This window comes from Cryptosporidium parvum, chromosome 5 (genome assembly GCF_000165345.1).
Source record: "Cryptosporidium parvum Iowa II chromosome 5, whole genome shotgun sequence".
NCBI classification, from domain to species: Eukaryota; Apicomplexa; class Conoidasida; order Eucoccidiorida; family Cryptosporidiidae; genus Cryptosporidium; species Cryptosporidium parvum.
The window spans coordinates 997,420-1,023,309 of record NC_006984.1 but is presented as its reverse complement, the minus strand read 5'-3'; the positions used below and the strand labels follow the sequence as shown (position 1 = coordinate 1,023,309).

At 28.7% G+C, this 25,890-nt stretch overlaps 10 protein-coding genes across 10 annotated transcripts; 4 read left to right on the top strand and 6 right to left on the bottom strand.

Annotated features, from left to right (window-relative positions):
- Window positions 1-192: 192 nt before the first annotated feature.
- Window positions 193-3,483, bottom strand: cgd5_4450 (hypothetical protein with 8 transmembrane domains; the record flags this gene model as incomplete). Its single annotated transcript, XM_625606.1, has 1 exon — window positions 193-3,483. One exon carries the CDS (start codon window positions 3,481-3,483, stop codon window positions 193-195), a length of 3,291 nt encoding a protein of 1,096 aa, XP_625606.1.
- Window positions 3,484-3,823: 340 nt separating this feature from the next.
- cgd5_4440 (thymidine kinase of likely bacterial origin) lies at window positions 3,824-4,432 on the top strand (the record flags this gene model as incomplete). Its single annotated transcript, XM_625605.1, has 1 exon — window positions 3,824-4,432. A coding segment is annotated over one exon (609 nt), but the record flags the coding sequence as incomplete, so codon positions are not given.
- A 205-nt stretch (window positions 4,433-4,637) lies between these two features.
- cgd5_4430 (WD40 repeat protein) lies at window positions 4,638-7,790 on the top strand (the record flags this gene model as incomplete). Its single annotated transcript, XM_625604.1, has 1 exon — window positions 4,638-7,790. One exon carries the CDS (start codon window positions 4,638-4,640, stop codon window positions 7,788-7,790), a length of 3,153 nt encoding a protein of 1,050 aa, XP_625604.1.
- Window positions 7,791-8,068: 278 nt separating this feature from the next.
- cgd5_4420 (MJ0710-like (thump + methylase domains). RNA methylase) lies at window positions 8,069-9,574 on the bottom strand (the record flags this gene model as incomplete). The annotated part of the gene is made up of 1 exon (XM_625603.1): window positions 8,069-9,574. The coding sequence occupies one exon, from the start codon at window positions 9,572-9,574 to the stop codon at window positions 8,069-8,071; it is 1,506 nt and encodes a 501-aa protein (XP_625603.1).
- Window positions 9,575-10,073: 499 nt separating this feature from the next.
- Window positions 10,074-11,033, top strand: cgd5_4410 (hypothetical protein; the record flags this gene model as incomplete). The annotated part of the gene is made up of 1 exon (XM_625602.1): window positions 10,074-11,033. The coding sequence occupies one exon, from the start codon at window positions 10,074-10,076 to the stop codon at window positions 11,031-11,033; it is 960 nt and encodes a 319-aa protein (XP_625602.1).
- Window positions 11,034-11,271: 238 nt separating this feature from the next.
- On the bottom strand, window positions 11,272-13,122 carry cgd5_4400 (RIKEN cDNA 2610011N19 gen; the record flags this gene model as incomplete). The annotated part of the gene is made up of 1 exon (XM_001388256.1): window positions 11,272-13,122. The coding sequence occupies one exon, from the start codon at window positions 13,120-13,122 to the stop codon at window positions 11,272-11,274; it is 1,851 nt and encodes a 616-aa protein (XP_001388293.1).
- A 663-nt stretch (window positions 13,123-13,785) lies between these two features.
- Window positions 13,786-16,176, bottom strand: cgd5_4390 (Ser/Thr protein kinase; the record flags this gene model as incomplete). The annotated part of the gene is made up of 1 exon (XM_625601.1): window positions 13,786-16,176. The coding sequence occupies one exon, from the start codon at window positions 16,174-16,176 to the stop codon at window positions 13,786-13,788; it is 2,391 nt and encodes a 796-aa protein (XP_625601.1).
- A 1,332-nt stretch (window positions 16,177-17,508) lies between these two features.
- On the top strand, window positions 17,509-17,994 carry cgd5_4380 (hypothetical protein; the record flags this gene model as incomplete). The annotated part of the gene is made up of 1 exon (XM_625600.1): window positions 17,509-17,994. One exon carries the CDS (start codon window positions 17,509-17,511, stop codon window positions 17,992-17,994), a length of 486 nt encoding a protein of 161 aa, XP_625600.1.
- Window positions 17,995-18,335: 341 nt separating this feature from the next.
- cgd5_4370 (conserved hypothetical protein) lies at window positions 18,336-20,768 on the bottom strand (the record flags this gene model as incomplete). The annotated part of the gene is made up of 1 exon (XM_625599.1): window positions 18,336-20,768. One exon carries the CDS (start codon window positions 20,766-20,768, stop codon window positions 18,336-18,338), a length of 2,433 nt encoding a protein of 810 aa, XP_625599.1.
- Window positions 20,769-21,227: 459 nt separating this feature from the next.
- On the bottom strand, window positions 21,228-25,322 carry cgd5_4360 (large protein with possible RING domain; the record flags this gene model as incomplete). The annotated part of the gene is made up of 1 exon (XM_625598.1): window positions 21,228-25,322. The coding sequence occupies one exon, from the start codon at window positions 25,320-25,322 to the stop codon at window positions 21,228-21,230; it is 4,095 nt and encodes a 1,364-aa protein (XP_625598.1).
- Window positions 25,323-25,890: the final 568 nt, after the last annotated feature.

The window sequence follows — 25,890 nt, the reverse complement described above, 5'->3', positions numbered from 1 at the left end:
CAATATAATCTAATATTTTGTTAATTTTTGATTTCCATTCATTACTAATGACTCCAACCAATTTATAAATAGAATTCAAGTTATTACAAATTTTTTTTTTAATATAATAATTAATAAAATGAAAATTTTTTAATTTTCCGATAACGTTTCTTYYATTMTTRMTGYCTGSYAKWCSAMWYTWGKWAATCCCMTTTAAAATTGGATTTTTTCAAAAATTTCTTTTTCAATTTTTAAATATTCTTTATAATAACTTTTAAAATTAAAATGATTAATATTAAACATTAACAAATAAAAAACAATCATAAATGAATAAATTTCACATTCTATCTTAATATTTTCTTTAAATTTGTTGAAAAATCTTAGAATAAAACCTCCCAAATTCCTGTACATATGAAAAATAAATAATTCACAAATTTGCTTTCCTTTGTTGTTTTGACCATTTTTATAATATTTTATATAATAAAATAATTTGTCTGAAATTAAACCAAAATAATAAATTAAAAATTCAAATGCTGTTGTATCATTTATCTCCAAAAAATTCCAAACCAATAAAATTGATAAATTATTTATTAAATTAAAAATCTCATCTATAAAATTAATAAAAGGTTTATCCAATTCTACATCTGATAATTTATTGATTGATTCAAAATAAATATCCAATTTTTCCTCTATTATTATTTTAAAATATATTATCAATCTAATTAATAATTCATTTTGTTTTATGTCCACATTAATTTTGCATGCATTTGGCAATAATTCAATACCGGTATTAATTACGTGTGCAAACAAAATATTTGAATTAAAATTACTAATTAATTTTGAGTGCAAAATTAATTCGTTGGAATTTAATAAATAATTATTGGGAATATTTTGTGGGATAATTTTATTTGAATTATAATAAAATAGTTCATTTAACTTGAGATTATTAATTTGTTTTAAATATTCAAATATATATTTATTTTCTGCCAATGGTTCTATTAATGTAATAATATTATAAAGCATATCAATGTGGAACTTTAATTCAATTTGGATACCAAATTTGGAAGACCCTAATAGAGTTTGAATAAGCAGTTTATAATTTTTATTCAATTTAATCTTCTCAGATAAATGATTGTTTTCAGTGTTTTCATTATCTAATACCATTTCAGTTAGAAGAAAATTATTAATCTGGTCATTTTCTTCTAAATAAGTATAATATAAATTTATTATTGGAATTTCAAATTCAAACAAATTTGAATTTAATAATAATACTATGAATAAAGTATTATATACTAAATAATGCATTATAATATCATTTTTACTTATATTCGAAGCTTTTCCAATATCAAAATGCATATGAAGAAACTTTAAAAGTAAATTTAACTCATTGATATTTTTTATCAAATTTACCAATAAGTTCAACAAATTAAAGTAAATTTCTTCTGTTAATTCAAGAAGATTTATTTCTTTAAAATTAATTGGTAAAATCAAGTTATTTTTCATTTTCTCATAATTTTTGCAATGCTCCTCATCTTTTCCAGATTTCAAGAATAGTATATTTCTCAATTTTTTATCAAAACACCTCATATTATGATGAATTTCTTTTAATTTCAAGTTATTTAATGGAAGATTTGAGTAGAAGATTTCTGAATTTAATTTATCAATGCTAAATAATGACAAACAAATATTTACTTCATTTTCTTTATTAATATTGTAAAAGAAATTTGAATCACTTAAACAATATAATAGAGATTCGAATTTATTCTTGCAATTTATATTATTAAGTTGATATACATTAACTGATTTTAAATACTCATTTAATAAGTAATAATGGTTCAAACATTCATTTTTATTTGAAGAATTGCCCTTTAAATCAAAGATAAATTTGGCAAATAACTTGGAAATATCAAACTTCAAATCAGTAAAATTACTATAAATAATCATTGCATAATAATAAATTAAAAAAAAATCAAAAGTTATATTTAAATCTTTAATATATTTTTCTGAAATATAAGTGAAAATCAAGTCCCCACTTACTTTAAAATTAATGAATAAAGTCAAAATCAAAATGCAATGAATACTACTTATATTACCATTCAAGTTTTCTTTTAAAGTCAAATTTAATAAATGATCCAACATTTTTTTCAAGATTTGTCTAAGAATCTTGGATACATTATTCTTGTTCAAAATATTCTCATTGACAAAAAAAACTGAAAATTCTTCATTTAAATTTGAGATCTTTGACTCTGAAGTTTTTTCAATCTTTATTGTATGTATTAGCAAGTGCTCAACAAATAAAGTTAGTCCAATTATTCTTAAAAACAAAAACAATACCTTATAATTCCATTCAGATGGGTTTAATTGAACAATCTCATCAAACTTTGACTCAATAAAACCAATCATTTCAAAGTGTAATTCCTTTAAAAATGTTGAATTAAAATTTTGAGTCTCTTTTGATGAATTTAAGATATTATTGTAAAATAAGTCAAGATAACTTTGAATCAAGTCAAAACTTCCAATATTATTATTACTAATATTGCCACTGCTACAGCTACTATTACTATTATTGCTGAAACTGCTGAATTCAATATCAATTGATTTGAATACTATCAAAAGAGTGGAAATATCTTTTCCTTCAAGTTTAAATGAACTTTCTGAAAAACATTGAAAATTGTTATAATTTTCAAAATCTTCAATAATATCCATCATTTTAAAGTATATATTAAAAATCCCATAATTGAAAATCTCTGTATTTATAATGAATTCATCGCTTTCAACAATAACTGGTTCAGAATCATTTGTCCTAACTTCATCTATGGTCTTATTTTTATCAACCTGCTTAATAAAAGAGTTCAAATTCCTATCTACAAAAATTACCTGGTCTTCATCATCTATGTCATCTTTCAGTAAATGGCTTTCAACAATTAATGCAGTATTGTCTTTATCATCAATATATTCTTTATCAATATCAATCCCAATCATTCCATTTTTACGTTTTCTACCTTTAAATCCGCCTTCATTAATTTCACAATTATTGAAAAAATCTTCGTCCAAACTACTATCATTACATTCAAGCTTCTCAGTTAAAATATTGTCAACTTTATTATAAAATGTAACATTTTGACAAACTATTGGCTTTTCAAAGTTATACTCCCAGTCAGGCGGAATCACCTCATCATCTGGTACAACAAATTCATCAGAGTCTATTGAAAGTTTATCAGAATCATCTTTCAATTTACTTTTTTTCCTCCTTGGTCTTGTTTTCTTTGACTTAACTCTACGCTTTTTCAATTTATCTGGTGCATCTTGATTTTGTTCATCGCCAATCCTTTTCATATAGCTAACTGGATTCAAAAAATTGGAATTTTCCTGGTAATAAACTTTATCTAATTCATCTGATTCTTCCCTCAAATCAACAAATAATATTTCCTCTTCCTTATTATACCCACCTAATAATAATTCAAGATCCTCCTCAGTAGGCCCATTTTCAAGACTACTTATCATAATTTCTTATCAAACTCAAGTTAAAAAGCATTATCACACCAAAAACATATATTCTACTCGAAATCCCACTCTTATATAATAATATCAATTTACATTTCAAGTATCTGAAAATGAACCCTTTTGGCGCCTTTTAATATCTATATATAGGTAACCACTTTTCTCAAGTAATAAATTTGAGGCTAAATTGAGATTAAATAACTACTCATAAAGTAAAAATAAATTAAATTTATTTTTATTAATCACTCAAAACAAAATTTTAAACCATCTAACACAAAGAATTCAACAATTTACCTAATAAATACTTTAAAGCAATAATATCACTCATACCTACTGCAAATAAGATTGGAAATACTTTAATAAAATGGCAAAATTATACTTTTACTATTCAGCAATGAATGCTGGAAAATCAACGGTTCTTCTTCAATCCTCATTCAACTACCAAGAAAGAGGAATGAAAACCATTCTCTTTACAATTAGCAAAGATTGCCGATTTGAAGAAGGCTCAATTTGCTCTAGAATTGGTCTCTCAGAAAAAGCACACACATTCACTCCTGATTTAAAACTACTTGATATTATTAATCAAGAAAATAATAAGGAAAAAATTGATTGTGTTCTAGTTGATGAAAGCCAATTCCTAACGAAATTCCAAGTTAGAGAATTATGCATTGTTGTTGATAAGCTAAATATTCCAGTACTATGCTATGGTTTGAGAACAGACTTTAAGGGAAATTTATTTGAAGGAAGTAAATACTTATTAGCATGGGCTGATAAACTTACTGAAATCAAAACTATTTGTCGCTGTGGCAAAAAAGCTACCATGACTATCAGATTAAATAGCAATGGAGAACCTGTTTTTTCTGGCGAACAAATTCTTATTGGTGACAATTCTATTTATACTTCTGTATGCAGAAAACATCATATAATTAATTGTGAAGAATACAATTTCTAAGGCGGGCAAAATTTGGCGCAGCTATGGCGCCTCTTGAAAGTGCCTAAAAAGGAGTCAAAGTTAGACAGACCAAGAAAAGGTAACAAGGCAAGAGAAAACATACATTAATATATATACATATATATATACTTAATAGAGATAGTATTACTCTTCTATTCTCTTGTATAGATTGGTATTATTAGTCTTTTATGGAAAAGGAGAAGAGATGAATAAAGGTTACAAAGGAGGATGCTTTTCTCTAAAAGTACCACCAGTGTTTTGCAATAATGGGAATTTATTATTAATCCCAAAAGGAAGAGATAACGAAATTTATGTATATGATACTTTGGGAAATGGAGAGTCTAAATCTCAATTTTCTGCTTCAAAAGAAATTATCACAGGTCTTGGTGTGATAAAGTCTGATCAAAATGAGGAATTTATTGTTACTACAACTGTTAGTGGTTTAATACGAATTTTTCATTTAAATGATATCTTAAATCATAAAGAAAAGAAGTCTGTAATAGAGATTGAAATTGGTCGATGTATTATTGATTTGAAAGTTGCAAAAAACAATATATATTTTATCATAAGTGAAGCAAAAGATCAAGATACTTTGATTGATACTAATGTTTCCTTATATAAAATTCCCATTTCTGATATAATTTCAAAATTTAATACTTCTGTTAATCAAAAATCTAATCATTCCAAATTTATTCAAAAATCTCTCAAAAAGATTATTAACTTCTCATATGGAGCTTTAAATTTCCAAGTATCTTCGGATGAGTCTTTATTCTGTTTTATATGGAAAAATATCTTAATTATTTGGAATACTCAATACCCTGATAAAATTATTCGTTTTAGACATTCCGAATATATTCTATCGCTTACACTTTCTGAAGATCAACAATTTGTTGCTACTGGTGATGCTTATGGTAGGTTAACTTATTGGTTTATTCCTCCTTCTTCATCAAAAGAAGGTATACAAATGTGGAAAAATGCTCCTTCCATTTCTGAAAATTCTGATATTGAAAAAATGATCTATAAATATAATGTTAAAACATCAATATCTCACTGGCATTCACATGAATTAAATTCTTTAAATATTATACCTGGTACAGATACTATATTATCAGGTGGAGAAGAAGCTGTTCTAGTATTATGGAGGCAAACTTTCTCTTCAGATTCTTATCTGATTCATACCAGAAATCATTACAAAAATCCAAATAATAATGGTACTAGACAATTTATTCCTAGATTGGGAGCTCCTATATATAATATTACATCATTTAGAAAAGAAAAAGTTTGTATGGATACTCAAAATCATGATTATACTCAAGTATCTGGTTCTAATACTTTACCTTCATTAATAGCAGCTATTGTATGCTCTGATAACAGTATTAAAATTATTGATCTAGTACATAATAAAATCTTAAATACTATATATGGTATTTCTACTCCATTCAATGCAATTAAAGGTAGTATTATGGATTATCCTAAAATCAAAATTCTAGGATCTCAATTCTTGAATCCTACAAAGCTTTTAGTATCCATTATTTCTCATCCATTCAAGTTGCATATTCATGATCTTATTAAAGATGTATGGCATTCTAGTATTCTTTGTAAGCCTGAAGAAAGTTATGTTTCAAAAGTTGGAGATGGAATTTCTTCATCAAAGCTTGTACAAGATGATATTACTAGAGTTGTATTAATTGATGCATATTATTCAAAGAATTCAAAATCTGCTATTACTATTGAAAGTCAAAAATTTGATCATTTTAATGATGAAAAGAGAGCATATAATCTTAAATTTTGGAAAATTCTTCTTTCTAAAGATAAAACACAATTTGAATTAGTATCTAACTATCCTATTGCTCATATTGACCAAGTTGTTTCAATAGAAGAAGCAGAATCTGATCATATATTATATGAAAATGATAATCATGATATTAATAAAGATAATAATACATGTTTTATAACAATTACTTGTAAACGTGAAATTAAATGTTGGATTTATAAAAATCAAATTAAAGAATGGGTCAATTCATCAATTATTCATCCAGAATCTGAAATTGAAATTTATTCTACTTGTTTTAGTCATGCATTTAATAAGCTTTTCTTGGCTTCATCTAAAGGTATTATAGTATATAATTGGAATAAACAATATTCAATTCTACTTGAAAGTGATATTGGTTATTTATCTGTTAAAGGAGCTCAAATTACTCAAATGCTTATTGTTATGCATAATCATGAATATTATCTATTAGGAATTTCTCCTTCTTCTGGAAAGCTTTTTATATGGAATATTACTTCCATGGAGTTAATTCATCAAGAGAATATTCAACTTAATTCTGATTCCAAGCTTATTAATATACAAGATTATGGTCATTTTACCCAATTCTTAAAAGAAGAAATCCCATTTCAATTTGCTATTGTTAAAAATACAAAACAAAAAGCACTTATTTCTCTTTATCAATTTGTAAAAAGTACTAAATCCAAATCTAAACTTGAACAAATTAAATGTTTGGAAGATATTGAGATTGATTTATTTGAAGAAACATCTGTTAAGGATGCTATTATTCAATTTAAAGTTGAAAACACAAAAATCTCTATATATTTAGTGCTTTTGTTATCCAGTTATGACATTTATATTCAAGAAATACGAGCTTTGGATACATCTGGTGAAATTATTTCACAAGTTCTACAAGATATTAATAAACAATCATTAGAAAATACTGAAATGGTTATTGATGATTCTTTATCTACTAATAAAGAATTTACTGATGAATATGAAACTACTGATATTAATGATATTCAAAAATCTATTGAAAAGATGTTCCTTAAGACTGATAAAGATAGTCAAATAAATAATGATAATCAAAAAAGTAATCCAGTTTCTACTTTATCACAGATTTCAAAGACTGTTCAAAGTATTATTTCCTATTCAAATGATCCAAATAAACAAGTTTTGGGAGCTAACCAAATTACAAGTTCATTTTCATCATTATACTGTTTAAAACAAGTTAGTAATGAAGTTGCTATTTCTTTTGGTAAAAAGAACTTAAGTAACTTATCTCAGAATTTAAATACTTGTATGTGTCCATCTTCAACAAATTTGTTCTGGACTTTGGTTAATAACAATTCTTCCAATAATAAATATTTGTCACGTTTAAGTGATCATGATAATGACTACAAGAGTAGTCAGAACAATAACAAAAATTCTCATGTACAAATATTTAATGAGTCCCAATCATCATCATCATCAATGAATAGTTCTCATAATCTTTCAAATGATATTCTAATATCAGAATCCTTGAAACCTATACAAACTCAGAAACTACAATCTATTTTAAAGAATGCAACTTTTAATGAAACAAGGTAATATAAGTAAGTTGTGTTTATATATGTATATATTAAAAGGTATTTATAAATGAGTTTAAAGAAAATTCCAATGTTTACTTATATAATCATAATTTATGAGATGCTAATAAAGGAGATATTTGTTTGCAAATATTCCATTATTCACTAAGAAGAGAAGAGGAAAAAAAGCAGCTACTAATATATTCCAAATTCTTTTCTTTATTCATCTTATTTTGTTCCTTTTCCTTTGCTAACTTATATCTACCTAATTAGATATTCTTTTAGACAAAATAATTAATATTAGATCCCAAATAATTCTTCATTTTTGTTGATTAGTTTCATATGTACTAACAATCTACCAAGACCTCCTCCTAATGTTTGCATATAAGGAAAGTCAATAGAAAAGATATGCTTCCAATTTTCAATAAGATTAGGAATTACAATATTGGCATCTGATACCATAAGAGGTAAAAGAAAGACAAGATGTCCATGAATAACCAAAGTCTTAGATGCAAATGATAATAGGTCAAAGATCATTTCATCAATTGGCTGATGAGACCCAAAAGTATTCTTTCCTGTAGATGGATGAGTATTTGATATAGAAGATGATGATGATGATGGTGAAGATTTCCTATAATTGTAATCCTGAATAAATGTATGGATATAGTTATTACCTGAATAAACACTAGTAGGTTGATTTGAATTAGAATTAGTGGTTCTAGAAGTTGCTCTAATTCCATAAGGAGGATCGCAAACAATGGCATCTATCCATGAGGATCTAATTGAACTCTGAGAAATATCCATTCTAATAATACCAGGTCTTTCAAGCTTATAATAGTCAAAATTAGAATAAATAGATTTTGAATGGTCTTCTTTAATAGATTGATCTTTAATCATATGTGGATTAACATAAGAACAAAACCATCCATTAATTACTCTAAGATCAAGATCAGATCCAAAACATGTAGCTCCAAAATGAGAAGCTGAAATAAGGATACCACCAGTTCCACAAAATGGATCAAAAACTATATCATTTTTTTTAACTTGAGCAATATTACACATTATAAAGGCTAATTCATTATCCATAGTTGTTGGACCTAATATTGGTCTCTTATTTAAAGTATACTTCAACCACCATAGAGATTTATCTCCAAGATCAGTAGAGCTTTGATTCTCTATTATTCTTCCAAGATAAACCCTTTTAAGCATAGTAGATTGAAGCTTAGAAATTTGCTCCTTAGAAATTCCTTCTATTGGAAGTTTTTCTTGATTATGAATAGATCTCCAATCTTCAAAAATTCCCAGACTTAAAGAAGGATCTTTTAAATTAACAGTCTCAGTACCTTTAAATAGAAAACTATAATGATTCATTCTTGAAACTTGTTCAGGTCTAGATAACTTTTTTCCAATACTTTTAACTTTCCAAGAAAAATCAACATCATCATGTATATACTTTCTAAGAAATTCTTTTTTAACATATTCATCTTCTTTAAGAACTTTCTCAACTTGTTCATGATCTGTTCCACTTGCCCAAACTTGCATAAAACCTCTTACTAGAACACTTCTTTGCAAGATACGTAAAGCAATATCTTCATTTGGTAAACATACCCATGCAAAAGAACTACTATGATCATTTGCTAAAGGTCTATCATATTTACGATGATGCCATGAAACGTATTCTGGTAAATTAGTGACCCAAAGCTTATTTTTTTCAACTCCAAAACATTCAGCTAAAGATTCCAATTCCTGAAGTCTAAATTCATGATAATCAGGGTGTAAAACAAACCAAACCAAATATAACGGCATACAGACTTTTATTTTTTTCAAATTTTATTTTTCCTAAATTTTTGGTCAATTTTGATCTGTTTTCCACAAAAAAAAAATTATTAGTTGTCACCGGTATAGCATTTTTCAGTTTGGGCGGGCTTCTGGGAAATTATTTATAATTAAAATGTCAAAAATAAACTAAAAAGGAAGAAAAGAAAAAAAAGATTTTCAAATTTTGAGAGAGAAACTTTTAGAAGATTAGAAGTTGGAGGACTTGGTAGCTGGAGTTTAACTTGGAAATATATATTTTAATTTTATTTCAAAAAAGTCAATATTATTAATCTTTCACATTACCTATATAAAAGATAATACAATACAATATAATTGGCTTATTAGAGGTTACTTTAAGCTTGAATAATAAACCAAGTGGAATATAGGATAAATTTATTTTATGTTTTTCTAAATAATAAAAATATCTTTTTGAGATTTATTAACAGAGTGAAATTCTATAAAATTCATAAGAATTACAAAAAAAAAAATGAGTGAATCTAATAAAGAAAATAAAGCTAAAAAGGCCAGAAGTGCAGGTCAAAGAATCAGAGATATTAAAAGATTATTGGAAAATAAGAAATTTCAAATTTCTGAAGAAAAGAAGATTGAATTAGAAGAGGAAGCAAAAGTTTTAAAAGATACAATCTCCAAGAATAATAGCTCATATAAGAAGAAGCTTAATAAATATCTTCAATATAAGAAGAATAAGCAAAAGACTATGAGATTTGTTGAACTTGTTAAAGTTAAAAGGAAAATTAATCAACTCCAAAAGGACTTGGTAGAAATATTAAGAAATAATGAAATTGAAGAAGAAATACAACAAGATGAAAATAATAGTGATATTGATAATGCAGAGGGAAATCCTAAAGAATGTTTGGATTTAAGTTTTTCAGAAAATGATACAGTTAGAGATAAAATTTTGAAAATTAAATCAAAAATATTAGTTTATAAAAGATATGAAGATTACATAAGATTACTTCCATTTTTTAAAGAAAGGAAATATATTCCTTTATTTTCAAATACAGAATTAGATTCTGAGATGATTAAAAGAAGAGAAGAATATATTAATGATGTTCAAGAACTTAAGGAAGAGCTTAGAAGAAAGAAGATTAAGACTTCAGAAATTAATAATTTGTCATTGAAAGATTCATTTCTTGCTCAGGATGATAGTGATGATTTAGAATGCGATCAGAATCTGAATAAGGAACATGATACTTTAAAAAGACCAATAAAAAAGATTGAATATATGATTGGAGGCAATCAAACAAGAAACAGTAGTAATACAAAGAAAAGCTCTAATAAGATAAATGTTAAGAAAGACAAAGATAAATACAAAGATAAATACAAAGACAAATCAAACTCTAACAACTACCCAATATCTGAATCAGAAACAAAGACAAAGATTAAGCCATCAAATAGTCATGTTATCTTTTCAGATTCTGATTAAAAAGTTTGGTTGGGTTTTGAAATAAAGATACCTAATTTTATATATGTTTAATGCGATTACTTGTTTGTACGAATATATAACCTTAGACTTTGAAATATTTACAATTAAGATAAAATTTTCCAATTTAGTTATAATTATCTTATTTGATATTAAAAAAGAGTTGAATTGCTGTGTAATAAATTCACTAGCAGTTTAAATTGGATTAAATTATTTCATTGTTTTTCTTTCCTCTTTTTTTTTAAATCTTCTCCAAAGTTTCAACTCCCAATAAATCAAGTCCTTTTAAAAGAATTTGTTTTGTTAAGAAACAAAGTAAAAGCCTACTTTGTTCAAGTTGCTGTTCTTCTAATCCAATAATTCTGCATTCAGTATAAAATTGTGCAAAACACTCGGATAATTCATAACAATAATCAGCAAGTCTATTGGGGAAGAAATCATTCAAAATTCCATCAAAAACTTCAGGGAATCTGAGTAACTGAATAGACAATTTTCGTTCAACATTATTAGAAATCTTAAGCTTAAAGTTTGAAACTTTCTGTTTAATTACCATACTATTATCAGATTGAATGAATTCAACTTTTCTAAAGATTGCACAAATTCTTGCATATGCATATAGTAAATAAACTGCAGTATTACCTTTTGGATCCAACATTCGATCAAATGAAAATCTGTAATTAGTAAGTCTATTTTGCTTCAAATCAAAGTACTTAATAGCTGCATGACCAATAGTATTTGCCATTAAATCCAAGTCAGAATCATCAATATTTGGATGATCAACTTCAACATCTGTATTTGATTTATTTGTTTGATCAGATCTTCTTTGATTTCTTCTGTCAACTAATTCTTTCTTTGCTCTAGCAACACCTTCGTCAATAAGTTCAGTTAATTTGACAACATCACCACTTCTTGTTTTAAACTTTTTTCCATCTTCTCCTTGAATAACTCCAAATCCAATGAAAAATAGTCTTGTATTAGAAGGATCATGCCATCCCATAGTTTCAGCAACGTCGAAAAGTTTCATAAAATGTTCTTCTTGGCCCATATCAGTAGTGTAGATAACCCAATCAGCATCTAAAGTGATTAATCTATGGTGAATTGCAGCTAAATCTGTTGAATCATATCCATATCCTCCATCACTTTTAACAGCCATTAAAGGTATTTCATTAATTTTAGTATAAACACACTGAGCTCCATTATCAAGCTTAAGAATACCCTTTTCATCCAACATTTTAACAACCCCAGGGATCATATCATTATAATAACTTTCACCAAATTCCTCAAGACGAATTCCAAGTCGATCGTAAATTTTCTGAAATTCAACTCGGCTAACCTCACAAATCTTTTTCCAAGCAGTCAAAGCATCTTGATCACCCCCTTGTAACATAACAACATTCTGTTGGCTCCTTAACTTAAATTGTGGATCAGTATCAAACCTTTTCTTTGAGTTCTTATAGAATTCTTGTAAATCTGATATTTCTGGTAAATTCTCAACAAAAGTGGGATATTCTTCCTTTAAATATTCAATAAGCATGCCAAATTGAGTACCCCAATCTCCAACGTGATTAACTCTTAATACTTCAAATCCTAAATATTCAAGAATTCTACATGTTGTATCACCAATAATTGTAGATCTTAAGTGTCCAACATGCATTTCTTTGGCAATGTTTGGTGATGAGAAATCTACAATTACTTTTGGAGTTTTTCTTCCACTTTTGCAGTGGAATTTCATTGTTGGAGTTACTTTTACCTCATCCATTTCTTGTAATTTAGATAAATTATTTTGAATAAATTCATCTGATAACTTTATTGTAATAAATCCTTGTGGTGCAACTTCTATGGATTTAAAATTTATTGACAAATCACCATTTTTCTCAATATAATCTTTAATCTTCATTCCAATGTCTCGTGGGCTTTTTATTCCTTCTAATTTACCTTTAAATTGCGAGAAAATGGTCATACAACTATTACACTGATAATCTCCAAAGTTTGGATTTGATATTGCAATTATTGCTTCTTTATCAAACTCTGGAAACAAGTTCTTAATAGCTTCATTGAATGCATGTTTGACAATATTTTGTGGATTTTCCATTATTTACTTATTACCCAGTCTATTAGTAATTCTCTTAAAAATCAATGCACTTTTCCAAATGATCCTCTAAGCTCTTACTTTTATTTATTTCAAGTCAAATTCAAATTCAACTTTTTTATTTATATTGTACTTTTAAATTATTTTACTTAATATTAAATTCTTTCTCTTCTTTTTTTTATAAAAAGGAAAGCATTAGTTATATTTATTAAAATGATTCAGAATATTAGGTACCCGGTATTATTTATAATGAACCCGCCATCTCTAATTTGAATAATAAAATAATTTCTAACCATAGCCATTATGAAGAAGCTTAAAACTGCATTAATACTTTTTCTCAAAAACATTATTTTCAATAAAACATGAAATTTCCATATGAATTGCTGCTCTACATGCATTTACATAATTAATATCTTACTTGAAGCATTAGTATATAAAGCCATAATGAAAATCTCTATAATTATAAATTAATATTTCATTAACAATAGTAAAATTATCACATTTTTAAGATTGACCAATATAAAATTTAAGCACGAATGAATATTTCTTGATTGGCTGCATTAGATTAGTCTTATTTTTACATTTAGTTACCCATTAAAATTAATTTAGAAATAATTAATAGATGACCAAAACACAAAATTTGATGATAATTGTGAGTGATTATTTCTACTCATCTAAGGGGCATTTCCACCATGGATCGGATAAAATTTCGCTCATTGTGATCCTTTTATTTGGATCAGGCTCCAACATTTTTTTTAATAATGATTTTAATTGTTTGTTCCAACCTCTGCATTCACGAAATACATCAAAATTAATATCAGAAAATACCAAATTCTGATACCTATGATCTTGTCTGGTATCGGAATATTTCCAAATTCCACCATCTGACCAGATCCAAAACATTATAATACCAAGCATATATATATCAGCAATCCTTGTATTAAAATAAAACATAGATCTATCTTGGCATTTAATTGGACTTTTATTATGAATTCTGGAGAATTCATTAAAATATGAATAATTGCTTCTTCTATTATATGTATCAATATCCATTAATTCTTCAAGTGGAAATTGAATTTTATTTTCCTCTAATCTCCAAAAGATCTTCCAACATTCTGGTGGCATATAAGCTCCTTTTCCAACAGTCGGTTCACAACTTTCAAACTCACAATAAGCTTCAGGAGGCGGATTGATAAAGTTAAAGCTAGTATTATTAGAATTAAAATTTTCAGATAAATGATTTTTTGGACTTTTTCTTGAATAATGAGTATGTCTAGGATTTTTGGTAATAATTGGAGTAGATTTTGCAAAATCACAAATATTGATACCATTTGGGCCAATTAAAATATTTTCAGGAGTGAAATCAAGGTGGCATAATCCTTTTGAATGAAGATTATTTAATGCTAATGCCAATTTATATTGTAATTCCTTTTTCTCTTTATCTGTTAGATTTCTATTTTTTTTTTCACATTTATCCAAATAATCCAATAAGTCTTCACCATAATGTTCTGAAACTAATATTATATGTGTAGTATCTTTAGATAGTAAATAATCGCAAGCATTTCTATTTGCGATATTTCTGTATTGAATTTTACTTTCTTTATTACTATTAATATCATTACAATTATCTTCACAATGTTCCAGAATAGCATATAGTCTTGGAGCAATTCCAACACTATGATTTTGCAGAAAAGCTAGAGCTGCAGCCTCCATCACAAAGTCTTCCCCATCAGTAACATAATCACCATCCCAAATCTCATGCATTTCCCATTGTTTAGACCAAATATTTCTTGGTATCTTTTTTATAAATAAAGTAGCATAAACTTCATTATTTTTTTCCAAATAAATTCTAGATTTGAACATTTCCTGAACCCTACAACTTGTTGGGGAAGCACCCAAAGTTGGTATTTTCTCGTGAGCCCAATCAGAAAATGGGACCCCATTAAATTTATACAGTTTTGTTGAACTCTTTAATTTACTTATGAGTTGTTTTGCCTCTTTCCAGGTATAACAAACTTTGTCGTTTTTTCCTGATGATAAAGAAGATGGAGAATAAGATACTGTGGATGAATGTTTTGGTAAATTACTCAATCCTCTACCTAATAAAGTATATTTGTTACTTGATATCCTTTTATTATTTTCTTCCAAGCAACTGCCTACTTCTGCAATTAAGTCTTGTGAGATATATTGATTTAATAAAGGAATATCTAATTTTGCAACAGACTTATCATTGGATTCTACTAAGCCACTTTGATTTATTCTTTCCATTATGTAATTTAGATGATTATCATCTGCAGAAAAATCCACTGCATGATTCTTTTTATTTGAAAAATATTCTTCTTTTAAAGTTGAAGAATCAAATTCCTTACTATTTGGAGTTTCATTATATTTTGCAGATCCATTATTATTTGAAGGACTTGAAAAACGTAAATTTGTAAATGTTGGAGACGTTGTTGTTGAACTTCCATCTAATGTTGTTGGAGTAACAGGAGCTTGACCATTAATAACCTTGGAATATTCACTTGAATTAAAATTCAATATTTGTTCTGCAAAAGAAATTCCAATATTTTCATTCAAACTTGAAGGAGATGAAAATGATGAGGAAGAAGAAGATGATGGAGAAGAAGTTGAGTAGGGGAAAGAAACAACGGGAGATAAACTGGGTGATATCTTTGTACTTTTTGGCGAAACTGGGCTCTTTTCCCCCTTTGATTTAATCCCAATATTAACTTCTTTCTGTTCTCTTAATCCAATTCCTAACTTTGCTGATTTATCGTTAAATTTCTCCGTACTCTTCTTCATTATTATTTCTTTCAAATGGTTTTTTGAACTCGTATTATCCATAACTTTATTCAATTGATTTGAAGGTCTGTTTAAAATTGAAATATTTAGTGAGTTCTTCATTAATCCAACAAATTTTGACCAAATCCCACTTTCATATCCAAATTCTCCATTTGTCTTTAAATGTCTTCCACTCTGATCATGCCTCGACTTAATATCAATAACTTGTCTATTTGTAAAAGGTTTTCGTGTCTCTTCTTTCGAAAAGTTTTTCATTCTTTTAATCCTTTCTAGTAATTGATAAAACTTTCTTACTTTTATTTCCTATTATTACATTATTCTTTCTTCTCTGTTCTAATATTTTATTAATCCTAATTTCCATTCCAATTTAATATTAACTTTTTTTGTTAACAAGCTTGGAAGAAAATAAATAACAATAGTAATAATTAAAATAATAATCTCCAAAATTAATTAGAGATTATCTCCTTCCAATCACTTTCTTTCTTTTAATTATATTCCTCAACCAAATTTTTTCTTCAAATATTATTATTACTTCTATTATTGTTTTTAATCTTTTTTATTTATTATTTATATTACTCTCCTTTCTTTTAGCCTTAATATTTCAGTCTCTCCACCAATTTTTTTTGGCATTTTACAATTTTTTAATACTTTTTTCTAGCATTACCTAATGTATTAATAATTTATTATATTTCACCTGTAAATATATATAACCTTATACATGACTTCTTTTATTTCCCACCTTTGTTTATAAATTAAAAAAAATCTCGAATTTGAGTGGAACCTATTTTGATTCTATTTTCTATTGCACCGTCAAAATGTACTTACATGCATTTGGCGCCCAAAACATGCACTTATGTGGAAGCCCCACTTGCCGGTACTTAATAACGCTAATACACGTATGCAAATAATTTAATAAATGCACTTCTAAAAAATACTAATAATGATTAATTAAAAGATTCATCAATATGAGTTTGTAAATTAGATGATTTTTTTCCCCCAATCATCACCTCATCCAAATATTAATAATTGTTGCTTCTACATATTTGATTTTTTTTTTCTCATTTTTCTACTAAATCTTATCATTAAAATAAATAAATATATCAAACCCCCTAAAACATAATTCCCTATTTCACTTCTTATTAAAGCTTCTCAAGAAATCTTGTTAATTCTTTCTATAATATTTATTAAACACATTTTCAACTTTTATAATAAATTTTATTTCTACTAAAAGTTTTTAATTCATATAATTTATTAAGTAATTTTCATGTGGATTATTCGTACATGTTAAACTTTGTGGGACAAATTTTCAATTATTCCCATTTTTACTTTTCTTTTCCCTCCGTTTATTAACTCGTATTTTTTCGTAATCGAAAATTAATCAACTGCATATACTCAAATTGTTATTGAGGGAAAATTGTTAAAAATTCATGAAATGCAAAAAAAATGTATTCAAATAATGACTTTTATGCGCTTCTTAAAATTACGATATTTCCATTCTTGATATATTCTTCCATTTTATCACTTTATTGACTTTTGTATCAATTTAAAGAGAAGAAAAAAAATATAATAAATATTCTTAAAGTTTAAATGTTCAACATGCAATTCGAAGGTACTCTTAACTATCCAAAGCCTAATCATTCTGTTAAAGAAATGGTAAAGTTATTTGACATTAAATCAAATGACTTTAATAATACAATCTCAACAATAAATAGTGACTCTAATCACTTTGAACAAGAATTGAAAACAACAAAAAAAAAATCAAACTATCAAAACAATACAAAAAAGATTAAAAAAGTCCTAGATCCTCTTCAAAGTAGTTTATATGTCATTGACCAAGAACATTTTGAAATCTTCGATCCAGTATATCCTTCAATGACTGAAATCTTTCAACAAAGAATTAAGAAAAAAAAATATCCAAAAACAAGTTCCAAAACAAACAACATTAATAATAAGACACTCTCTAATTTCAGTCAAAACAAATATAACAATAACCACATTATTAACAATTATTTTAATTACCTTTGGCAAGTTGGAGATGAATTTTCAGAAATTCATTGTTTTCCTTTGTTTTAATCGCTCAATGTTAAAATAGGAAAAAAAAGAAAATGCATTTGGATTTTTGTTAATGCCAATGTTTATCATTCAATCACTCTAAATTATAGCCTTATTTAGAACAAATACCTTCAAGATGGAATTATAAAGTATATAATTATTTTAAAAAAACACCTGAAATACTTTAGATTTCTTTTTTACTCAATAGAAATATTTGTTTAATATAAAGTCAACTTATTTTTATTAGATCATTCTAATTATTTAAGTATAAATCTCGGGTTTGAATTCTCTTGCATTTTTACACTCCAAAAGTAAATTCGTTCTGAAAAAAACATTCCAGTATATTTAAAAATCTTGTATTTTTATAAATCTCCGGTAAAAACGAAAGGAATTCCAGAATGAAGACCAAACCAATTCGCTAAATTCAAGAATAAGTCTAATGGTTCTTTTGACCTACTAATTGAGTGGCCTGAGTCAGGATAGTAAAGCATTTTAACCTCGCTCTTACCAAGCTGCTTCAAAGCTTTATAAAATTCAATAGATTGTGATGCTGGTACCCTTTTATCTTTACCTCCAACAGCTATTAATAATGGAGTAACAACCTTATCTACCATAGATATTGGCGAATTCGTATGAAGCTTAACTAAAGTATCTGTATCTCTAAGAATTGTAATTCTTTTCTTATCTGGTACTGAAGTCTCAGGAATAAACTCAGAAAATACGTAATCTGGAATATCAGTAGTTCCAATAAAAGATATCGCATTAGTAAATCCATTACTAGATACAGCACATGTAAGAAAATTGGGATGATGTGTGACTAATGAGAAAATTAAAGCTCCTCCATATGATCCACCATAAGCAAAACATTTGTTTGGATCCAAATTCAGTTCTTTAACGCTTCTAATATTATCTGATAGAGACATAATCTCATTAACATCTGTTTCAAAACAATGTCCAATAAGTGATTTGGTATAATTGTCTCCAAAACCAATAGATCCAGTATAATTTGGAGCAAGTACTGTATATCCGATACTTACTAGGAAAACAAGGAAAAAGTTGTAGTTTGTGGTTGTTACTGAGTGTGGACCTCCATGAAGAAATAGAAAAAGCGGACTTTTTTTGAGGTCAGGAGAACATTTAGATAGGTCCTTACTTCTAATAACTAAATGTTTGTCCTTAAAAGTGAAGAATTCAATATTGTCCAAGACTTTTGCAAGATTGAATGTGTTATTAAACAATGGAGATTGTGGAATTTTTTTTACAAGAGATGAAGCAAAAGCATTAGAATTCTTTCCAAAAGAGCTCACAGATTTGACGATTTGAGCGTGAATAATATTACGTACTGGATTTAGGCACATTTGTACAATCATGACCAAAGATGGCATAGTAGGTGAAGATAGATTAAGAGTTGCATAAACTGAAGAATCATTAGGTCCAAAGCTTACAGAAAAAACTTCTAGATCACCCTCATACAATGACTCATCACTTACGACAAGTTTAATTCTGCAAACTTGTCCTGTAATAATATTAATTGCAACAGGTACTAATTTACTTCCAACATAAGTAGAAGTGAATACCCAGTTTGAACCATTTAAAGGAATAAGAGCGTAGTTAGATGTACCAAATAGTCCAGAGAAACCTTCAAATTTGAGAGGGTCATTTGCTGGAGCAGGATCTGCTTGAGTAGACACACAAATTCTTCTTTCTCCTTCTGGAGACCAAGAGAGTCCATTCAATACAAGATCTTGAGCACAAAGTTGTAAGGAGGACCAGTGAGGTTCATTCAGCTGATTAGAAGGCATAGAAAAGTATAATAAAGTGCATTTAGAAACTAGTGGAGAACATGATGTAACAATAATTTGTATTCCTCTAACAAATTCATCAGGAGGAGTAAGAATAATTTCTGAAATAGTTTTAAGATTATATGAACCAATAGGTTCTGAAGGAGCCAAATTACATAGAATAGCCTTAGATGGACGGCCAAAACAAAAAGAGTAACCAAGTTTCAAAGGCTCATTTTCAAAAGCATTAACAACCATAGCCATTTCGTTTGGAAGTAGTCTTAATGAAAAGACAGAATGTGTCTCACGAAAACTGAAATTAAGCTCAAATGGTTCAGAATTAATCGAATTTGGCATGTCAAAGCTCCAAGCATATACACGCGGATTCTTAAATTCTGAAAGATTTTCTCCCCAGTCAGGTACATAGAGATTCTGATTTCCATAATCAGTGACGCTCCATTGTCTTTCAGAAAATGGATTTTTCATTTTATCTGTCCACTTTGGACGCTTAACTTTTGGTTCTGCTATGTAATAGGCATTTTTCCATGTGAGTCCAACATCAAAGGTACCATCAGAATTAACCTTTAGAATCTTATCATGGAGCAAATTTGTACAAGTATCAAAGTTAGAAGATGCACTAAAAGGTGTTAAAGATGATGCATTTAACGAGTAGACTACTAATCTTGCACCAGTGGTTTGTCTTGTCTGGTAGTCAATATCCTCGTATAATGAGAAAAAGTAATTTGATTTATAGAATTCTAGCAAAGGATATCCCGTTGTACTAGGATCAGACCTATCGTCTAATGGGCCATCAATATCGTGAATTAGTCCTGAAGTATTATGAGACAAGGTGAAGTTAAAAGGAACTCTACGTTCACCAATTGATCGATACCCCTTGCAGAATGAGATTATCTGGCTTCCAACTTTAGTTATTGTAGCTTCTTTACAAAACCAAGCTCCATGAAAAGCCGTAATCAAAGAAAGTCTAGTATCCTTTACTTCAGATGCGCTCATATTCAGAACTATTTGCTACTAGTTCTACAAATATTTTTAAAGTAGATATATTTTAAGCAACTATTTTATAAGTTGTATTCTTTTATTTAAAAAATCTTTTGAAAAGAAAAAAAAAAGTTGTGTGTAGGCGCCAAAACATTAATATTATGAATTTCAATATGGGGAAATTAAAGTATTGGGAGAATTATGGTTGAGAAAGAATTAAAGATTTTTTTATCTTCCATACCCAGATCCCACATGATTTGTGCAGTTTAATTGAATTCTTATGTGAGAAACTCGTAGATATCAGTAAAGTGAGGAATCAGTGAGAGGGGAAGTAGGGGATAGGGAGAAAGAAAGGTGAAAAAACCATGGATTTAGAAATTAAAAAAGAAGTTAATTACTTAAATAGCTAATTTAAGGCAATAATCATGGAAATGATGAAGTTTATTGAGAAAAGTTAAATGATTGACTTTTTTTTTACAGTTGGGGAGAGCCATAACTGCTGCCATTGCTGCTAATACTAAAAGTTGTTCCGTCACCATTCAAACTATTAATTTCCTCCATGCCATTGAAACCCATTGCTCCAATAGCATTAGGAGAAGTGGGACTTGATGAGGAAAGATGACTGTTTTTTTTCATTGCTCTTCGGATAGTTTCCCTGTCGCGTTTTCTTTTCAAGGCAAGCTCCCTTTTGCGTTCAGGAGTTAATATTTCTACAGAATTTAGTTCCAAAGAGGACTTTCTTTTCCTAGATTTATTTTGGGCACCATCAACAGCTCCAGGATCCTGGCTTGGGATAGTCTTACTAGAATAAGACTGGAATGGATCGATAGAGCCTTCATTTAACATATATGAGTTGCTACCCCCATGGAAAAAGGGATTATTATTAGAGGATTTTTGACATTCAACAAGGCTGAAGTTAGGCAAGTGACTACTATCAGGGTTTTGGATCCCATCTCCAACTGATGACCTGGTAATTAAAGAAGGATCGTTTTGACCAGTGGAAGTGGCTGTTTCAAGCATACCGTGGTTTTTAGATAAAAATTCAGCATTAATAGGTGAGTTACTGTAAAAATGATTTCCATCAGCCTCAGCAATAGAAGAGGAGGAGGAAATCAAATCATTATTACAATTTGAAATCTTTACTTCATCTGGGTTTACAACATCACAGTTCGGAAGCTTATTTTGAACAGAATTTTTAGAGTTAGATTTGTCTTTTTTTGAGCTTCTTTGGATCTTATTTGCCTTTGATGACTCATCTTTGGAAGTGTTATGATTTGTCTTTACTACAATATTTTGTATTTCAGAGATTGAATTCATTAGAAACTCCATAACTGAACTAGGAGAGTTTTTAGTAACCATTCCTGGTAACTTGTCAATTAGTTTAAGACTTGGAGTAGTTTTTTGTGATACTCCAATAATCCCATCACCTTCACTAATCTCACTAAGACCCAAAATTTGATGAGTTGGTAGATCTTCCGAAATGATACCATTGTTTACAAAATTCTGAATATGTTCAATCATCTCCACAACGTTATTGTTTGGCAACAACTGAGGGTAGTCGTCAAAATTAAAAGCTTTTGCGGATGGGATGTCTGCAGCCCAACACAATAATGGCATCTTCCTCATTATAAACCTCTTATTAGTTTCTGTGAATGATATTGAACGAATCCAGTCGTCCATTAAGTTTAGCTTCGAAAGCTGCTCCTCAAAGTAACTCTCCAGTTCTACCCTCTTCCTATTATATAATTCCTGGATACTCTCCCAACGCTCTAAATTATTCAAGCATTCCTTATGGTACTTATTCACATTATTGATTAAAATCGACCTTAAACTCCAAAGTACCGAAGCTCCTGATGCATGCGTTGGCTCATTTAATACTTCGCGAGGTATATGAATTGAGGGCGGTATATTTTGGGCGCCTCCTACTTTAATGTTAAAGGCGGGCCTGCCCATACTTGAAAACATGGAGGAATTAGATGGAGCAGATTGTGTAGGTTGTTGAGATTTATTATTATTTGAATGACCAGAATCACCATCTTCAAAGTTGCTTTGGACATTTGAATTTCTTCTGTTCTTTTGAGTTCCGTTAATTGAGGACCTATTACTTCTCGACTTATTCTTAGATACTAGTTTAGTGGGGTCGGATGCACAGCTTCCTGATAGAGCACTGGATAGTGTGGTTGTTTTTTTGGAGTTTGAGTCATTGATATTTGCATTCACTCCTGATGAGGAAGGAGTAGGCTTTTGGAATGGAATATTATTAGCTTGAAGCCAAATAAAGCCTAGGTGTGTGTTTTCTGCGACGGAAAGCCTCCTGTTTGCATTGTTAATATAAGAAACCACTGCTAAGTTGCTGGGATTAACCATAGATTCATCAATTTCACCTAAATCGTTCACTAATGCCGTTTCATTATTTCCTAATAAATTATTGTTTTCCTTATAAGTGCTATTATCATTAATATTCGGAAATAATGAGTCTCCGCCAAAATCTTTGAGAAAGTCATACCAGCTGAGTTCGTTTTGAATTACACAGCTGGATATCGAACATTGAAATGTATATCCACAGAAACGTGACTTCAAGTAGTTTTTAATTTTTCGAATTTGTTGATTTCTGAGGCACCTCTCACAATTACAAGCACCATTACAAAAAGGGCAATAATACCTCAAAACCACTCCATTTGAATACTTTTGCTTAATTATTGAGGAAAAATTATGCATAATGCATTCTGAACAGTACATTCTCCAACAATTATTGGGAGAGTAGGCTCTACTAACTAAGATTTCTTCCTGAGGAGCAGAAACAGATTCATTCAGACTTGATTCAAAATCAGTGCATATATTACATACATGAGATTTATTCACATTAAGTAAGTAAGATGCTCCAGAACCACAAGAATTCCCTCCAATTGACGATCTATTGTTGGGCTTAACAGATTTTCCTGATTTACTTCCAAATTGGAATTGATTTTGGTTATAATTATTGCTATTTATATGAATTGGCTCAGAATGGTCACTATTTTCTATATTACTTTGAGACTTTGGGACTCTCCATGGAATAAGAGATCTTGAATAGTAAATATTGGATGCGCTAGTAGATGTTGAAGTTCCTGGTAGCTTTAAAGAGTTATTATTATTTAAAATAGAATTAGAGTTTGGATTTTGAGCTTGTGTAGTTTGGTTAAGACCTGAAGGATTAATTCCAAGATTTAAAGGTTTAAGTTTTGATGGGCACCTAGAATAGTTAAGCCTCTTGCAACTTCTTCTACAATAATGACAAAGAGGATGCCTTGAAAGTTCAATACAACCATCTTTAGGCTTAGAAGGTGTATCTAGATTCAAAGTATCCCCAAGCCTATCGTCATCTTGAGGATTATTTGAATCATCGCTAATCATTGTTAAACCAGAGTCTAATAAGTATTTAAGCCAATGAGTGTCTAAAGATCTTGCATAAGGAATGTACTCACTTGGGATTGAAACAGAATATTTACTTTCTGTAGAGTTTGGCCTAAATAAAAGAAGCTGTAAAAGCTGATCCTGACTCATCCATGCGGCTCTAACAGCCTCACCATCATCCCAAGTTGTCAAATACTGTCCAGTATTCTCATCAAAGTATAAAACCTCCTCCAGAGAATCCACAAATTGTCTCATACTATGATAATGCATCACTTTTAATAGGAATTGTCTACATTTCTTTTTTTGATGTCTTTGAAGTAACTTTCTGGAGTTGTCCTTATGGATGTTCTCACTAACACTATCTGTTAGCTTTAAAAGCATAGAGTCAACCTCCTTCTCAATAAAACATAATCTTTTGTAGAGAAATTTCCATTCCTCAAAATATGGATTATTTAAAGCCCCCTTTTTCTGATTTGTACTATCTGATTGTTTTACCAAATTGTCCCCATTTGTATTCACTCCTCCCAATACCGCTGGGTCTATTCCTATAAGCTCAAGTGTTGGAAGATCAAGAAACTCCAAATAACTTAAAACCTTCTGTTCTTCTACTAAATCTGAACTTTCCAAATTATCTGGTTGGCAATCCTCTGATTTATCCAAAACTTGGTCTTTTCCGCCTGATCTATTACTACCGCTATTACTATTTGCTTTAGTATCAGATGATAAATTCTTACATTTCTCTAAGGTATTCTTAAAAATCTTATTTCTATTCCCAACCAATTTAAAAAGTTCGCTAGTATCAAATAAATCTACCAATGCCCACCTATAAGCAAAATGTAACCCTATACATGTTTCACTTGGCTCCAAATTCCGTGGCCTTGCTGAAAGATCCAATATACTAATCCATCTCTCATCTACAGGATAAAACACACGCTCTAAGTATTCCCAAAATTGCTCTGTGTTTCTTACATCATCACTTGGAAATGGGGTCAAAAAATCATTTGGAGCAATTGTTTCGTCATCCAAAAGAAGCCGCGTAGTAAATTGCTTGGAAGTTTGTTCCTGGTTTTTCTGAGCATTTACCTGCTTCTTTCTCTTGTTATGAAGCCCCTTTCTAGTATCTACCACTACCTTTCGACGTTCAGGGAACAGTATGGACCCTAAAGTCACATTCATTTCAAAGCTCTTCTTAGTTCATCTCGTATCCCTTTTTGCCTTTTTTTAATACTATGTGAATTTTACATTTTTACTCTTAATTAATTTATTATTATTTCGAGCGGGAACTTTGGGCGGGAACTTTCTGTTCATTTTAAAAGGTATCGGCCACTAATTAATTAGATTAATAAAAAGAAGAAAAGTATTAAGTATAAATTGTAAATATGGATACATTTTTGTGTATAAAGCAACAAGACATAAAAGTCATGACAAAAAAAATCAGATTATTTCAATAAACTGTGGAAATTCGACATGATTTGAAAATGTATAGTGGTTCTTAAAATGGTAAAAACGGTATAAAAATTTGAATATTCATTTTATTTAAATTTTATTAACTAGTAAAAGCCTTGTATAAAATTTATTATAAATGTTGTATATTTCTAATATTCAATTGCATTTTTATTCTATTTCTAATCTTAATCATAATTATTTTATAACTCAGTTCTCAAATTATTTATTCTATTATTCAAATCACATCACTTTTAAAAATGCTATAAATTAGAGGTCATAGTCCTTAATATAGATATAA